We start from the raw sequence: 13,567 nt of genomic DNA on the forward strand, positions 1-13,567 counted from the left end.
CCACATACAGTAAGGGCTACAGCCTTTTCCTTTTCCTGTTACTGTGGGACTGCTGCATGGGAAGAGGAATGCTGTTTTTCCTCATGTAGTGTAAAGTCCATGGAAGAACAAGAGATGAGGCAGACAGTTTAAACAATGCTGTCTAACAAATAACAAGCACAAGCACAAAGACAAGATGTTTTCAAAGACAGACCAGTGGTGTGGAATACACCGTAAGTGAGACAAGTTCACTGCAAACAGCTGACCTGTGAGTTAGCCAAAAGTGACAATCCTAACAGAACCATTCACTTCCAGGTACTCCTCACACTCGGCCTGTCAGTCAATGAGATTAAAGGCTTTGACAAGAAACACTGGCTTCATATCCACTCAGCAATGTGTCAGTCAGGAGAGGCATGCTACTATGGAGGTATGGCAAAGTGAAGTAGACTTGTCTCCTGGAGAAATAAGTAGGTAAAGTTTGTTTAATATAGAACCTTTCCTGGAGAAAGGTCACAAAATGCTTCAAAAGAGTAAAATAAGAAAAAATCCTCTGTGAAGTTTCTCCAGGAAACGCTCTGTGTGAGCACCACTCCAGTCCTGGCTGTGGCAAAGCGAGCAGCATGTATGCATACATGACTTTGAGCTCACCACTTGAAGCACGCTTTGGCAAAACCCTTAAGTACAGAGCAGGGGATTTGACCATCAAGAGCACTCTGCCCTCGAATTGCAGTGGACACAGTTGCTTTCTTGCCATGCTGAATTGTGTTGAAACATTAACCAGACACAGAAATAACCTTGGATAAAGGAGGGCTAATTTTTTTAAATAGCAGCCTCTCAATAGCAGCATTCTGCAGACTTACTGAAAGGCCTTGTCGAGAACATACATATGTCAATCTGCAGCCCCCTCAGTATCCACCCATATGTCTCCAACCCTGATATTACTCACTCTCAGCCTGACAAGGATTTGCAGCAATCACAGTTCGGGCCCTAATCATCATTTTAACGCTCACAAACAAGACAATCAGAGCTGTCAAGGTGGATGGGAGTGACCAGCTGTGACTCACCTCTAAACGTAAATATTCATTCTGCTCCTGAGAAAGCAGGCTGAGGATCACACCGGCGGCAGCACGTGTCCGAAGCCCAGCCTGGACTCTTGTCTGCCGTGCGGGGAGGGACCATAAGAGCTGGAACTGAATGTGGCTCCGTCCGTCAAAGGAGAACTCTGGAGCCACTTGTCGATCAAAAACACACAAAGCATGTCCAATTAATTCAGCTGTCAGCTGGGAAATACGCGAGCATATCACGACGATGGCACGCTGTTCTGCAAAAAAACACTTTATGTAAGGCGAGGTTATCTTCCTATAGCAGCAAAGTGACGCTTTAGAACACAGAATTTCCCATTTGGATTGTATACTTTGTGAGGCTTAAAATGACTAACTCCATAGAGATCTAAGACACACTATACTTTCCCAGAAAGCCTTACAGACAATTTAAAGTAATTAATATGTTTACCTTGGTCACATTGTGGCCCTGTAAACCCTGGTTCGCACAGACACCTGAAAGAGCCCCACTCGCCGTGACAGCGACCCCTCTTGCCACAGGAAGGGAGTTGCTCCATGCTGGTGCAGTGGTCATCAATAAGAGAACAGCCTGGCACAGTGTTGGATGATTCAGCTGGGGAACCAAGGTCATACAGCTGAATGGAAGAAGAACAGCAAAAAAAAAAAAAAAAATATGAGGACTCAGTGAACTCAGTGAAGGAAAGAAAATGAAATGGTGGATGTCCTTGTAATCATAGTAGATGAGTGAAAGGAAATGTGATTGTGGAGAGAGAGAGAGAGAGAGAGAAAACTGTCTTATCATTAAGTATGAAACGCTATAAATTACTATCTGATTGCTGATTGTTTAATGATATATTGTTTCTTGAGTTATCTTTTCTTGAAAGTGCCATTTCATACTGATATTATTACTACTAAGATAGAGATGAGGTACATTTTATTGAACCTGCATAGGGACAGTAAATAGGGCAGTAAAAAGAAGTACAAAACCAATCCACTACAAAAATCTATATTTATATATCTATGTATTGTATAATAATATAATATTAAAAGGAGCTTTTGATACTTTTTGGTGATCATACTGAACTGTATAATACTGCAATACTATATTTTTACTTATGTACAATTCTGAATGCAGGACTTCCACCTGTAATAAAATATTTTTACATTGTGGTATTACTAATTTTACTCAAACAAATAATCAACTGTCCACTACTGTCCTTTTTGATAAACAATTGGACTCAAGTATATACTTACTGTATGTCTGCTTTATAAGTATTGAAACAGCATGGATAGAATAATTACACTAAGCAAACTTCCTATAGCTGCATGCTGACTAGACAGACAGACAGAGACAGTGAGAGGGAATTTGTCCAGAGGAGAAAGCGATGAGCGAGCGACATCAGCATTCATCAGGTTTTTCAGCATAGCCTTGAGGCCACATTTACATTCCTATTGAAGTTGAGTCCTCCAGCACCTATGCTGTCGGTTATTCAAACTCGTAAAGAATAAAGGGGTACAATATAGCGCTCTATTCATCTAGAACAGGCACATAAACAGGCCTCATGGCAACGTGTATGTACTCTAGTAAACTCTGCTTGTTCCATACCATACCTTGCTGTCCACGAGCAGGTTCCTTATACATCCAGTATAGTGTTTGTGCTGCAGCTGTGGGTATTCATATGATATGTTCTCATTGACCCCTCCAAGCTGCAATACATGACTTCCATTCAGATACCTGGGAATGAAAAGCAACTCTCAACATACAAGTAAACAGAGAAGAAGAATGCGAGCAGAAGAAAAGGCATCGTGTAAGTTGTCAAGGTTACAATTCAAAACACAAGTCTGTAATATAAGGAAGCACACAGTGCGAGCAGATAACGAAAATGAACACACAAACCACATAAGCCGTCACGGTTTAAATTCATGGTTTCATTCTTTTTTGGCTGAGGCTGTCATCACTGTTACTACTTTCTGACAACAAATGTGACATCTTATTATTGTTCTTTTTCCTTTATTTTTAAAACAAATGCATGATGGGTAAATTATATTTGCCTGAAACCATCAAAACACAAACTGATTCTGCACAGCAGCTCTGGTATTTTCAAAACTGGCTGCACAACGGAGATAAAACACACACAAGATGTTCTTCGATGCTAATTTTAGTTTGTTAACTAGAGTATTCCCTGACAATTTGTTTCATCAGTTGAAACTCAAATACAGCGATCGCAGTCTAGATGACACATAGTTAAACAGTTGTTAAAGGTTTTTAAAATTTTGAAAAGTTATTAAAATTAATAGCAGTGGTAAAATCCTTAAGTAAATTGCTCAAAATCATAAGCTTGCAGCTTAATTACACCACAAAAAAATGAGCACAGTGGCAGGCCAAGCTCACAATAGGGGTTAACAAACTCTGCTTTGGCAAAGCAAAACCATCTATGTATGGAACATAGTCAGAAAAGATTAGCTGGCATTTTAAGGATTACATCTGAGGATTTTATCAACTGTTCTCTTCCCTCTGGAGAGGACGGCTGGGTACGAGGAGAAATTGAACATGGTGGGCTAAAAACAGTCTGAGTCACAAACTGATTTGATTTCCATAAATGATTCCTTGAAGTTTGTTCATGACCACAATTTTAGATACTTTTACTGAACATCTATTACAACATTGCATTTTTGCTACTGTAATATACCAGAGGTAAGCACAGTACTTGTTTTTATGTTGCAGGAGTATTGAGGGAACATAGGCTGTTAACAGTCAAAAAGATTTTTACTCAGAGGAAATGAAGGACAATGAGAACGCTGCAGTTTCCAACAAGGTTTTGCTAATTGTTAGGACTAACTTTAGAGCTGAAACAATTAATGGAGTAATTAATTAGTCTATCCACAGAAAAGTAATCTGCAACAAATTTGCTGCTGCTTTTTTTTTTAATCTTTTCTGTCACATCAAACTGGATATCTTTTTGGACTGTTGGTTAGACAAAACAAGTAATCTGAAAATGCTACCTTGGGCTCTAGGAACCAAACTATTAATCAGTCAATCGAAAAAATAATCAATAGACTAATTGATCATTTTAGATGTTATTATTCATTTTACTGTCCCGCCTAAGCTGTGAGACTTTATATAATCTTTCAGGACCAAGTCCTAAATAAACAATGTTTGGCTATGGACTGTGTGGTTGATGTTATATAAATTATGTAAAAACAGCTAAATTAAATATCCATGACTAAAATTCTACTAGTCTACTAGAAGAATACAACAAACACATCCTTTATCCACTGACGCTAGTGTTTTGTTTCTGAAAAACATCAGGAAATAATTACAATAACAGGAACATAAAAGTGAGAACAGGTATTCTATGCTTGGAAACAGTGGTCCATATGAGAGTTGACATATTCTACATGCAAGAATATTTTTATTGACAGTATTTAAATACAATATACCTAGGTATTGCATGTCTGTATGTAGAAAATTCTATTATTCTTTTTTTTTATTATTATTTTACAACCTTGCAAATTGCTGCTACTTTAACTGCTAATGCTCTGCTCTATGAAGGACTGTTTACCCCTATGGGAGCATTGGGCATTTAGACACAAACAAACAATACTAGCACTCACAGATCAATAGTCTTCTATTTATTGTTGGAAAAAATGAAGGTGTTTCAGGTAAAAGCCATCATCAGCGTACCAGAAGACAAGAAGCTTATAGCAAGATAATATATAATAAAAGCCATACAATCCAATAAATGAAGATGCTCTTACGCGTAAAAACAAATTACACCAAAACATTATGGAGAAATATCATACATAATATACATACATTGACATTATATATGACCTTGATTGAAGAAAATTAGTAATTTCATAATCATAAAATTAGTCTATGCTTAAAACTGCCCAAAATACACTAATACTTGCTATATGTAAATGGAGGGCTCAAACTACTCAGTTAATAGAAACATAAATCTCTGAAACAGGATTGGTCTATAATAGGGATAAATAGCATGTAAAATTAATTAATTAATTAAGAGCTGTATGACCTTGTTAGTTAGAATTTTTTCAAAAGAGCATAATAAAATGTTAAAGAAAAAATGTCAATAATAAATACATCTACACAATCTAAATATATAATCTTAATATAGTAAGGACCCCAATGGATTATAAGAAGCAACTAAACAGCAGTTCCTTGTTCATCAATCTTTTGGGCCCTCAATTTATAATGCATTGATTCAAGTTGCTTCCCTCTTACAGGAAGTAACAGTAATCTGTCCCACACGCCACCCCTTTTAAAAGGATGTACAACTTCTATACAACGACTTCTACTAAGAGTACATACATCATGGCCAGCTAAACTTAAGTGTCTGGCCACTTTTCATCTTTATTCCTTATGCTGCTTTTATGTTCAGAAATCCTCATTTTCAACTCCTGTTTAGTTTTACCTATATAAGCCAACCCACAAAGACATTTCAAGAGATAGACCACACATTTGGCTCTGTTTTTAAAGTTGTTAAAGTTGAAGTTGAACTTTTTTCCACTATGGGGATGTCTCCTATAATCATAGCAGTACACTGGGCAGAGTTCAAACATGGGAAATCACCACCTGGTAGGTTTGACAGAAAATGTTGAGGAGGTACATAACAATCTGCCCTGACAAAGGTGTCCCTTATGTTCCTGGCGTGCTTATTGGCAAAAATTGGCAAATGTTTGAAAGAATGACCTACTAAAGGGTCACTGAATAAAATATGCCAGTGTTTAATAATTTTGATCTCATTGGATAACATAGCCATTACAATTTTTGAGTCCCTCTTAGAGGGAGGTTTAAGGGCTAATAAACTGTTTCTATCTATGTAACAACACAATCATTAGCCTCTATTTCTAAAACAATTACACATATCCATAGCTTGTTCTTCAAATACACTGTCCATGTTGCAGATTCTTTTTGCTCTCAAGAGTTGACTATATGGAAGACCTTTAAACCCGGAGGATGATAGCTGCTGAAGTGTAAAAGTGTATTTCTATCAGTCTGTTTTCTATAGACTCTAGTACTGAGATGTTTTGTTCTCTATACAAGCACATCGAGGAATGACACAGATTCTCCACTGTACTCCAATGATAATTTTATAGTTGACATGCTAGAATTTAGGTGTATACTGAATGTCTCAAATTTGTCAACAGTAGAGAATATGCAAAATTTAACAATGAGAGAAAAAGGTTGTTGTGATATTCATCCTCAAACTTTCCCATAAATAAATTGCCATTAGGGGACCATTTACTGCCCATACTGACTCCCTGACACTGCACGAAGAAAGAATTTTCAAATTTTAAGTAATTTTTGTTAAGGACCGGCTGGGTAAGTTCTGCAAAATAAATAAATAAATAAATGAATAAAACAGTAGGAGGGGTCTGATTCTTTCTCAAATGTAAAAAATTAGTTAGTGCTTCTAAACTCTCTTTATGAGGAACATTTGTGTAGAGGCTTACAATATCCATAGTGCATAATATGTCTATTTCTGACATATTATGCAAGATCCTGAATAGAAGAAATTTTATTAGTAAGGTCAGTGGTGTCTTTTAGGTAAGAAAGCTGATATACTAATTGTTTGATCCATATATTGTGATATGGGTTCCATGAGACACTGATTGCCTCCCGACTATAGGGTGCCCAGGGACCGGTTTGTTCCTTTTGAGGTTTGTTCCTTTTGGGGAGTGTATAGAAAATAGGATATACTGGGTTTTGCTGCAAAATAAAATAAAATTCATTTTTTGATATCAGCTGATCATCTATAGCTGTACTAAGAAACTTTTAATCTCTTGAACAAATTGAAGAGTGGGGTAACAACTTAGAGGTCTGTAAAACTCACTGTTTCCAAGTTAGCGCAAAATTTCAATTCCGTAAGCTTCCTTATTTTGAACTACCACTGCATCTCCTTTGTCAGCACTCCATATAACAATAGAGTTATCATTGGACAAACTATTAAGTGCTTGACGCTCTTGACGCTAAATTGGAGAAGCCTTTATTCTTATCAGTTTTGAACAAGGATCAAATCTCCTGGTCTACTATCCTACAGAAAGTGGTTAGAGAGGGATTGCTGACTGGTACTTTTATTGTCCGACACATTGCTTTCCCTCAGACAAGGACCTGCTGCTACCCCGGAGCTTAAGTGTCAGATATTGATGCCAGGATTCCTGATATTCTACAGAAATATCCTTCTGCTGAAGTAGTCCTCGTCCACGTCGGAGCGAATGATCTCAACCTCCAAGGCTCAGAGAAGCTCAAACAGGATTTTAAAACACTCATAAACAATTTACTGGACTCCTACAAGCACTGTATTATATCTGCACACAGAGAAATAGAGGTATCATTTCTGTACCAAAAGGTACATTTGTCAGAAAAGTACCCTGTAAGCTATGGAAATGGCCCTTAAGGTGATAACTGTGGACTTTTGTTTCATTTTAAAGGTACAAAATCATTGCTGACAGCAAAGGGTACATAATTTTAACAAGCTCAAAGGAAAAACGAATGATGCAGCAAATCAGTGATCACAAAATCACAAAATCTTGATTTAAATAGAGAGTTGGGTTTATTGAAATAAAATAGGCTACTGATAAATTTCCATTCAATTCTTGGTCTGTTAGCTAGCTACATCAAGCTCGTTATAGGCTTGTTGCTAAATAGGCTACACTCTTATTAGTTATTTCAGAGTGATCTGATTTGGTCTTTTAATAGAGTAACTGTTAAACTTTGTGACAGGATACTTTTTATTTCAGAATGACATTTTACCAAGTAACTGTCAGTGTAGCAGAGTGAAATGCTTCTATTTGCCATGACCATTACTCCCCATTTTATTTTATTTTATTTTTACAAAGTATTTTAACTGTTTCATTGCTGTGAAATGTCCGTGAGTTAGCTAACATTAGCTAAGTAGTTTGGTGTGTTTTAGCTTCGCTCGAGATTTCTGATTCCAAATGGCAGTCACCTGTGCTGTGTTTAGCCCATGGTTTAATTAGCAAGTGTTCATGGAGAGTTTCGTCTCCTCTTCCACACATTTCATCACACACAAGTGTGTAGGTGTGTTTACATTTATTGGCCCATAACTGTGTTGTAATTTTGCACGTGTGTGTTATATCTCAGAAAATGACATGGATGGAGAAATGGTGGACTGTGGACTCACTGAAGTCATGGCTGGATACCTGTTTGATGGTTCCTTCAGAAAGCAAATAAAATTCAATAGTTTGTGTGCCAAATACAAGGAGGGTGAGACGATTGTTACATTAGAGCCAGTACCAATCGAGTTCACAGCAGAGCAACCTCAGCCTTCCACTGAATCAAGGCAAGTGCATCACTATGAGGCTTTAAGAGGCAGTTGTGGTTAACCTCTTCAACACAATATGGATGTGACACTGTCCTATAATATGGTAGCTATGGAAGCTACCTAAGGGATCCCCCCTTAGGTAGCTTCCAGGGTAAAATGGGAGTTCAAGGGGTTAATGTGCTTAACAACATAAAAATGAATCAATATTAATGTTATGCTTTTTGTTATGTTTTGCTTTTTCAAAAACAGTGTATAGTGAGACATTATAAAATGAAACTAGATATTGGCTGGGATTATTTTAGTTTTTAAGCTTAAACCTTGGCTTTTCCTGGTCTTAAAGGCAGCGTTACAGTAAAATGTTGAAATCTTCTCAGTTGTGGCTGAGTGAAATGAATATTGAATGGTTCTACCTGTTTGTTCATCATATCCATATTACTAATGATTCTTAAAGACCATTTTCTTGTGTGTAAATACCCTCTGAAAGAAATAATAGAGTAGTCATCCCAAAATACTGTCACATTATCACCAAAGGCTTATTTACCTTATTCCCAGGCTTTCACCTCAACAGCCAAAAAAACAGCCAAATGTTTTGTTTTCCAGCAAGGAATACAATGGAAGTTTTTTTAATTAATACTTAATTGTGACATCCAAATAAATTCAAATCCAACTCAAATCAAAGCCTGAAAAAAGGCCCCTGATTATTGCGGAAAAAGAACTAATAAGACCCACCCATCATAGTTTCATTGTTCTCTGGAGTTGTGAATACAAATGCGAACAGGACAGTGAGCTGGAAGAGCCTTGTCAATGCTTGACGTTTTTGGTATTTAAGAAGAGAGAAGGAGATTTTAGTTCGTCAATATTGCCAAGGTCTAAGTTTCCATATGAGCAGTGAGAACAGGCCTGAGCAAGAGCTGTCTGACTAAAGAATTTCTATTACAGGGTGTTTGCTCAATTTGGTTCAGTTCATAGTTTGTCACAGACTTGCATATATTGTGGCTGTCTGCTGTTCAATAGCCCATAATTGGGAAACACTGATGTAATCTTGTTGCATTGCAGTGGTGAACCAGCTCACAAGACACTACCCGTTGTGATTGTCATTCCAATCTTCCCCAAAGATGTCCTGATGAGGCTTGATGCCAAAGAACCATGTCACAAAGCGCCAAAACTATGCAACGAAATAATCAGATTGTTGTATGAAATGATGGCAGAACTCCCTGTAAGTATAACTGTTATTACCACCTTTGCTACTACAACTTTACTACTTGCGGTCTTGTTCTCTCCTGACTAGATCCCTGCTTGTGTTGTATCAGCTCTCAGATGTACGTTGCTTTGATAAAAGTGTCTGCTAAATGAAATTGTAAATTGTATTCAAGTTTCCAAGGTACTCATTGTGAAATACCCTTTCCTGAGAGAAATGGAGGGGAATGGCTATGCAAGTTGCATTTTGTTTTGTTTTGTTTTGTTTTGTTTTCTTGTTTTGCTTTTAAATTATTGATTTATCTGTATACATATATTTGCACAAGGTCTTGTTACTTAATCCTTACTTGCTAGAATATGCCAAATAGTCAAATGTGTTTGATTTTCACAAACACACCTGGCACATGTCCCTAAAGCAAAAATTTCCAGCAGAACATGCACCACTTGTCAGCAACAGTGAAGTCAGAAAGCTGAAAGAGGAGTTTGGCCACACAAAGCAGTCCAAAGCCACCAGTGCATCTGCAAGTTTGTGTCGAAAGCCAGCTAATCTAACATTTGTAAATCCATTTCCATATGCATAATTTATTCTCATGTTTTAATCACTTTTACTTTTTCACTTAGCGCAAGACAATATGAGGCAGACATTATAGACATTTAAATCTTTCTTGCACATACTCCACTCCCATCCTTCCACTGACTGTTCACTAGGTTTCAAACTGTTCATGCAGTTCAGTGGATATTTTAATCCAAAGCTCCTTAGTGTACAATGAGTGCACAGACTTTTAGCATGTATCTGTCTCTGTCATTATCTGTCACTATCTGAGCATTATCTGTCTCTGTCCTTTTGCCAAATGAAATCTGTGTTGGTGAGGATTCAACATCTGTTGAGGCCCATGTGAACGTGCCACAAAATGAGTATCGGAAGACACATCCAGACATCTCGACTGTCAAAGACCACATGGCACGAACGTTTCCCTGGAGACATCGTGAAGTCATAGAAAGGATGCCCCTGGAGGATATATTCAACAAATACTCATACTTAAGGATGCCTGCTTGAGTAAATATGGTGAAAACACTTAATATTACAGGGGAGTGTTATCAATCTATGTAATCATTTTGGATATACTGAAATTGAAGGCATGTCAATTGTTGTCACTGAAAAAAAATTGAATAAAAATTTCTAAAAGTTGAGGTAATATAGTCTGTAAAGGTCACAGTATTGAAGCTTAACAGCATGTTATGAGCCACAATTACTCTCAGTGATATACTGACTATTATTAATAATGTCTTCATGAATATTCTACAGTTTTTTGACAAGGTTGACCAAATCCATCCTTCAACAAGCAGCTTCTGTCATTGCTTCAAGGAAGGCTTCGCCTGTGTTTTGCCAAATGTGCTGAAACTGGCCGAGGGCAAATCCCCCCCAGCAAAACAGTACACTGACACAAGACAGGATGCCCTGGCTGAAGATTTACTAGGTAGTGACAGTCACCTTGCTGATGAACCTGACAATAGATCTGCTGTAATTACCACATTACCCACTGCCCTCACCTCGCTTTGGAGATGTAAAGTTAAGCCATATTCGCCGACTTCACTTCTGGCGAAAGGGCTACTGCTACGCTTTGGGAATTCCATATGTGGACAACTTTACAACTTCATGGAATAGGCCGACTTTCTTCAGACGTGATGGATTTCATCCAAATAGGCTTTGATCCAATCTGATGGTGATGAACATGCAACTCACAGTGAAGTTTTGTAATAACAATTGATGCTGGGTGAGTCCATCCTTCCTAAGATAGATATCCCAGTAATAGACGCATAGGTCTGTCAACCAAAACGTGCACATCCCACTCAGAAATATTAATAATCTATTAAAGATTTGGACGAATGCATCAACTTCTGCTTCCAGCACAAATACACTTAGAATGGCACTCTTGAATGTGAGATTTATATCCAGTAAGATTTTCTTTTTAAATGATTTTATTTTGTCTGCAAACTTAGATTTTATGTTTTAATTGAATCTTGGTTGCAAACTAATGATCATAGCCAGCTTGTTGAACTGTGATTGTGATTGAACCACACTATGATTGTTTCAACCAACCCAGGGTCAGTGGGCGTGGTGGTGGCCTTGTGTTTACAGGAAGAGCTTCAAATGTTAGCAAGTACCTTGTGATGAATTTTTTTCCTTTGACGTTCTCACTTTTAAACTTGGCAGTATTCATCCACTAATGTTTGCTATCATTTAAACCAACTGGCAGCTTTTTGGCAGAATTCTCTGAATTTTTATCCACTCTTGTTTTAAATTATGAGTTGTTCTTTGTGGCGATTTTAATATCCATGTTGATGACTCCACTAATGTTCATGCTACTAATTTTTTAAACATCCCTACTTCTTTTAACTTTGAACCATATGTGTGCGGACAAACACATAACTGTGGTCATATATTGGACCTTTTATTTACTTTATTTATTTGGGTGTAAAAATATCCTCTGGAATTAATGGATATGACTGTATCTGACCACAAATGTATAGTTTTTAACTGTGAATCACCAGTTATTAATACTGTTTCACCCTACTCCTCATGTTTTTTAATGGGAAAAGTGTCTCAAAGTTCTGCACATTGTTTGATAATCAAAGCCCACACCTGTCTGAATATTCCCAAACCAATGAACTGGCTGACTGTTTTAATAGACTTTGGAGATATTCTCTATTGTCATGCTGCCCCATCAACACTTCAGCAGTTAAACCCTGTGTATCATAGTGCATTATACTTTATCACAAATGGCTGGATGGACTTCCTTACAGTCAAGAAGAAATAACCATCTCATGTTATTCATCTATAAAGCTCTACTGTTTCCAAACTACCTCACATCTCTTTTCTCATTTAAATCTAGTAACTACAGTACACCATCCAATGTCTGCTGATTGTGTTCTTGTCTTATGAATGTTTCTTGTTCTCAGGCCTCTCTTGGAAAAGAGATCTTAATCTCAGTGAGACTGCCTCATTAAATAAAGAATAAATAAATAAAATAAAAACATAAAAATGCAGCCTGCTTGTCTTCACTAAATATTATTGAACTTCTGAAGGTTAGGTCTAAGTCCTCAGAAAGAAAGAAGCCTTGGATAAACAACAGTATTCGCAGCTGTAAAAGGCAATGTAGGAAAGCGGAACACAGATGGAAAAAATCCGGTCCCAAAGTACATTACAATATTATGAAGGAGTTATTATTTCACTACAGCAATATTATTAAGGGTGTGAGAACACACTATTTTTCATAACTTATTTCTGCCCATCAACACAATCCTAGATTTTTATTTAAGACTGTCGATCAGCTGGAAAATCCTGCCCCTCCTTGTGCTCCAGTTGAAAGTGATGCTGATTATGAAATGTTTTTATCTTATTTTACTGATAAAGTGGAGTCAGTTAGAGCCTCTATTACCCCCAATGCCACTTACTCTGATGTCCCTCACCCGCAACATGACAGTTTGAGCCAGTTTTATCCCATTACCTTCTCTGAACTTTTAGAAACAATATCATAAATGAGAGTGTCTTCCAGCTCTCTTGATATAATACCAACAGAGTTTTTTACTAAAAATAATGGAATCTTTTTGGCCCTGTTTGCTCTCTGTTTTTAACTGTTCATTGTCTAATGGTTGTGTCCCTAATTATTTTAAAACTGCTTGTGTGAAGCCACTGTTAAAAAGCCTGGGACAGATTCCTCCCTCAAAACTATGGACCAATTTGCAAGTTAAAAAAAAGTTAGAAAAAAATAGCGTCTCTCTGCAGATGAAAATAACATTTCTGAAAAGTTTCAATTTGGTTTCCTGAAGTATCACAGCACTGAGATGGCCCTGCTCAAGGTTACCAGTGACCTTTTAATGGCTGGTGGCATGTGCTCAGTCCTTGTACTCCTGGACCTTAGCGCAGCCTTTGATACAATTGGACTGAGGCACGGGGTGGGGATATCTGGTAAAGCTTTAGAATGGTTTCTATCAAATAGGAGGTTCTGTGTCTCTGTG

General features: G+C 37.4%; 1 protein-coding gene across 2 annotated transcripts in view; it reads right to left on the reverse strand.

The window, feature by feature from the left end:
* LOC122985574 (neural-cadherin-like) overlaps window positions 1-13,567 on the reverse strand; it is a 99,443-nt gene that overhangs the window by 15,312 nt on the left and 70,564 nt on the right. For both annotated transcript variants that reach the window (XM_044356339.1, XM_044356338.1), the window contains 3 exons: window positions 2,652-2,775; window positions 1,492-1,675; window positions 1,044-1,210 (listed from right to left, as the gene is read on the reverse strand). In XM_044356339.1, the coding sequence (XP_044212274.1) occupies window positions 1,044-1,210; window positions 1,492-1,675; window positions 2,652-2,775 (475 nt within the window). The remainder of the gene's footprint in view (window positions 1-1,043; window positions 1,211-1,491; window positions 1,676-2,651; window positions 2,776-13,567) is intronic.

Source organism: Thunnus albacares, chromosome 7, assembly GCF_914725855.1.
Source record: "Thunnus albacares chromosome 7, fThuAlb1.1, whole genome shotgun sequence".
In the NCBI taxonomy this organism is placed as follows: Eukaryota; Metazoa; Chordata; class Actinopteri; order Scombriformes; family Scombridae; genus Thunnus; species Thunnus albacares.